At 54.2% G+C, this 4,736-nt stretch overlaps 1 protein-coding gene across 1 annotated transcript in view; it reads left to right on the top strand.

The window, feature by feature from the left end:
- Mn1 (MN1 proto-oncogene, transcriptional regulator) overlaps positions 1 to 3,938 on the top strand; it is a 45,601-nt gene extending 41,663 nt beyond the window's left edge. The window contains exons 4-5 of the mRNA XM_033762270.1: positions 2,795 to 2,972; positions 3,827 to 3,938. Of these exons, the coding sequence (XP_033618161.1) occupies positions 2,795 to 2,972; positions 3,827 to 3,938 (290 nt within the window). The remainder of the gene's footprint in view (positions 1 to 2,794; positions 2,973 to 3,826) is intronic.
- The last annotated feature ends 798 nt before the right edge of the window (positions 3,939 to 4,736 follow it).

Raw genomic sequence — 4,736 nt, 5'->3', positions numbered from 1 at the left:
GGGCCCCCACCCCGCTGTTCATTTGAAAGGGCCGCTACTGCCGAGTGGGTGCTGTTCTTCCTCTCTTCCTTTCCCTGCCTTCCCCTTCTTCCTTTCTCTTTCTTTTCTTTGGTCTAGATCGGTACCTGCTTAGTGGCATATGGACCTGAAAGGGTTAATTTAAAGGGGTGGGAAAAAAAAACACCTCCAAGTTTTTTTTTCTTTTTTTTAAGAAACTGCCACAGTATGTTACCAGTGTTAACCCTCCGCAGTTAGCAAACTTTTGCTGAGGCCTTTTTCCTGCTAGAGATTCCCCTGTTTTTCTGTCATCTTGGCATACACCTTTAGATGACCTCTTTGTTTTATTATCATGCTGCTTGTGTGTGTCCAAATAATTCATAATAATTCCCTTTTTTTTATTCTCTTTTATTCTTTTTCCTTTTCGGCTCCCTGCCCCTACCCTTTCTTTACTTTTCCCTTCCTCTTCGCTTTGTTCACTTCTTATGAGAATGGTAACCCTGGAGAATAGTAGATCTGGACTGTTGCTGGGTGAAAGTCAGATTGTCATCGGGATATTATATATTGACATCCAACTGTCACCAGCCAGACAGGAGCCAAACAGTTAATACCCCTCTTAGGTATTCTGCCTGTGATTTTGTTTTGTCTGTTCCTTAAGGAGAGAGAGAAAGAGAGAGAGAGAGAGAGAGAGAGAGGTTTTCTTTCTGACAGACACACTCTGGGCCTGGGCTGGGGCTCCATTCTGTCCCCACCGTAGAAGCAGCCATGCAAGAGGAGGCGGGAGGCCGGCTGCTGGGTGGAGGGCTCCTCTCCTCTCCTCTGTGGTCCTGCCTCCGTGCGCCCTCTCCGCAGGGCTCTGGTCAGCCAGAGGACAGACCCTTCCAGCTCACGAGGTCTTGGGGGGCTCTGGGCTGCTGGCTTTGTTGTGGCGGGGTCGCTGGCCCTGGGTGCCGAGGGGAAGGAAGCCCTTCCCGGCCCTCGCTCTTTCCTGGCCCTGCATTGCGGGGAAGAGGGCTGGGGTGTCCGCCACTCCTCTCCTCCCCCCCTAGCCCAATCCCGGGAGGGATGAGTGAGGCTCTCCCAGCTCAGCCTGCAGCCGCCCCCCCCTCACATTTTTCTTTGAAAACTCCTGGAGGCTTAGAGGAGGGAGAAAGAGAAAACAACGCATGGTTTCGATTCCTGGGTCTTTTACTTTTTAACCCTGAAAGTCCCCTCTGATTCAGTTTCACCCCGCTTTAGAACTAGAGCCACGTCCCCTGTCTCACAAGGAAGCAGAGATGAGCACGGTCCCCGGAGGCCCGGGTGGCAGGGATGGGTGGGCACCTCCGGGTGCTGGCAATGTCCACGCACAGGGCTTTTGTGACGTGTGGGGGTGGTGGGGGCATGTAGGTTCCCGGTGGTCAGGTGAGAAGTGACAGACATCACTTCATTCAGACCAGAGACTCTCCGCGTTCCCTTTCAGTTTGAGTTACCGAGCGTGACTTCACTAACTGCTGGATTTCGAGCCATCCCGCTCTCCCAGGTCCCCAGAGTTTACAGATCCAGCTTTTTATTTTTTTTAGAAAGTGACCTGAAGGTTTGGGGCTCACAACACCACACCCGTATTGTTTATTTCAATGAACTTTTCAGCCAAGAGAGAGCAGCGTCCAGAAAACCCTGGCTCTTCCCTCTCCCCTCCTGCTCTTTCCTTGGCCGGCCCTTTTTGGCTGGGGTGTGAGTTGTCTGTGGTTCTCGCTGGGCAGGCTGGCCAGGGGCGGACCCCAGCCGCAGAGCGCAGGCAGAGCAGGTGGCATTCAGGTAAACAGCGAGAAGGTCCGAGCTGCCTTGGGCCCTGTGACCTGTTACCACAGGCATGGGGAGGGGCTGCTGGAGAATCAGTGGCTTCTGGGCGAAACTCCACCCTCCATTCTGCTACATACAGCTGTTTGAGAGTTTCATCCTTTTCCTTTTTAAACAGGAACGAGTTCTCCTTAATTGCTTAAGGGCTGGGGAGCAAAGCGTCTTAACTTCTGTCTTTGACTTTCCCAGCGTTGACTCCATCAGCATTTGGCCATGAGCTCAAAATCTTGGAAACCCCTGAAGTTTTAAACATTCTCGCTCCCCACGACCCCAGAGTGGAACAGCTCTTAAAATAGCCTTAAGCAAAAGGATGTAATTTCATTAAATTTGGCTTCACGGAAAGAATAAAAGCAAACGAGAAACACCCCGGATGCACGAGGCCCCAAACACTGGTAATCGGTACGGCACAGCGAACTCTTCGGGAACCAGACGGAGATGTTGCACATGTAAAGTACGAAAACTTAACTCTGCTGTGTGTGAGGCAATCCTGTCATCCTTTTTGACTCTTAAAAGAAATTCATTTCTGAGATGCTTGGTCGGAAGACTGTGACAATAGCTCATGAAATTGAGCGTTATTTTTTTTCTTTCTTTTTTTAAAAAAATATGTAAAGTGCAGTCTTCCTTATTCATGCATATTGTATATACCTGTATATGTTTTCCTGAGCAGCTAAATAACAATAAATATGATGTTAATGGTGGCTGTGGGACATTTGTGGGTGGGGCTTGCTTTCTCCCACCCCACCTCCTTCCCCTTTCCCCCTGGGGGCGTCCTGTTCCCCGGGTTCTGGGGGTGCAGGTCTGGTGCTGGCATGAGGGACCATGCTTGTGTGTGTGTGTGTGTGTGTGTATGCGTGCTGTTCTAAGTTAGGCCACGCCGGGTTTTGTCAGACTTGACACTTGTCACCTTGGGTGTGACAATCCTTTCTCTTGGTGGGGCGGGAGCCGACTGTCCTCACAGCAGCCTTGGCTTCTGCCCATGAGCTCTCAGTGGCACCCCCACCCCACTGTGACGACCAGAAACGTCTGCAGCGGCTCTCAGTGTCCCCCGGGGGACAAGACCTCCCAGGGCAAGAGCCTCTGGTGCCTGAGAGGCGTGCAGAACAGCGGCCGCTCCCCGGGCTCCGGCACACAGCTTTGTAACTTCTTGCTATCTAACTTCTCAACTCTGCTTCGTCCTCATCTGCGAGGCGGTGCGGCTCACTGAGTGCTCACCGTGACAGTGGGAAGGGCTCCATCAATCAGCGGCCTCAAGATCGCAGAGGATCCAGGCAGCGTCCTAGAGCCAGGCTGTCCCGGGTTGGAGCTATTTCCCCACTTGGCAACCACGAGCACCTGGCCGGCAGGCACGGGACCCAACGTTCGTCCCCCACTGTGCAGACACACAGGAGCCACCTTTCCCCACTGGTGACACCTTGGCACCTGCCACCTCAGGTGCAGAACCTTCCTGTCCCTCCCCTCCATACCTTTAATGCTCCATGTGTTCCAAAGTGTGGTCCACGAGACTGTGGCGGTGGAAACACCTAGGAGGTTTATAAGCACTGGATTTCTGACCTTGCATCCGATCCTTTGAACGCTTACTTTACACATAATCACAACAGGTACGGTCACCCTCCTTTCCCAGCTCCCAGCAGATTGGAGGGTGGCTGCAGGTGGGTTCCCTGCCAATGTTTTGTTTTATTTTATTTTGCTTTTGTGAGGCAGGGCCTCGCTACGGAGCCTAGGCTTACCTTGAACTCAGAATCCTCCTGTCTCAGCCTCCTGAGTGCTGAGATGACAGGTTTGTGCCACCACGCCAGCTCCCCCATGCCCGTCTGAAGTAGGGGGTCGAGCAGCGTGAGAGCTGAAGTGTAGCCACTCAGTTTGGAGGCCAATGCCTCGGACACCCCACCCAGAGGCGACCCTAACACGGAAGCTGTGCATAGAAGCTCTCAGACCAGCACAGGGCTGGGGGGCAAGCTCAGCCACGCTCAGCACCCCTGCACCTCTGCAGTGAGGCACATGTGGAAAGCCGTTCCCACAGCCGCTCTGACGTGGGCCCGAGCCCCCCTGGAGAGATGGCTGCAGTGGCTCGCTTCTCAGGGGCAGGCAGTGGCCCCGTCTGAGCCTCAGTTTTCTTGGTGGAGGAGTGGGCAGGAGAGTGTGGCTGTCCCCTGGACGAGCCCAGGGACACATCGGAGTTTTAGTGCCAGGCAATGGCAGGGAGCAGCGGGAGGTTGCCTCCCCGGGACAGCCGAGACTCGGCCCCACTCCCCGACAGGGGCGAGGAAGCGTGCAGCCCCAGGGAACGCAGACTCCGATATTCAACTCGACAAATGCACCCAGCTCCAGCTCCAGCTCCACGCTCACCTGAGGAGCCCAGCCAGGCGCCTGGCCTTTTCTCACTAGGAGCCTCTTGTCTTGTTGCCCTGGCAGCCCGTCCCAGTCTGCAGATGAGAACAGCCTCGGGGAGCTGAGGCCTCACAGATGTGAGCTTAGGACCCGGCCTTGGTTCTGGTTGTCACTGACGTCGCAGCTCACCCTGGCCGAGGTTAATCCCAGTCGAGAAGCAGTCATGGCATTGTCGGTTCAGACTGGCAGAGTCACGGATGCAGACAGATGCGGGGATCTGAAGAAGAATCGCAGAGGAAGGGGACAGCGAGCTGTGAAACAGAGGCAAATTCTGAGCCTTTGGAGTTTGAGTTTTGAAGGATGAATAGGAGTTTTTGGGACCCTCACGATAAAGCCACTCCAAATCTGGAGGTGAAGGTGGCTTCCAGTGACATTAATCTCGGGCAGTATTGCGCTACACCCTAGTTGCTCCCGCTGGCAAGAGCCCCACTCCCAAAGGGAGACGCGCCATTCGACACAGGAATCATCAAACTCCCAACGTAACCTGTGTCCACAAAGCCGCCTTGGGATCG

This window comes from Fukomys damarensis, unplaced genomic scaffold, assembly GCF_012274545.1.
Source record: "Fukomys damarensis isolate Sample0158 unplaced genomic scaffold, DMR_v1.0_HiC HiC_scaffold_12, whole genome shotgun sequence".
NCBI classification, from domain to species: domain Eukaryota; kingdom Metazoa; phylum Chordata; class Mammalia; order Rodentia; family Bathyergidae; genus Fukomys; species Fukomys damarensis.
Note: the sequence above shows the minus strand (reverse complement) of the source record. Positions and strands in the feature narration are given on the sequence as shown.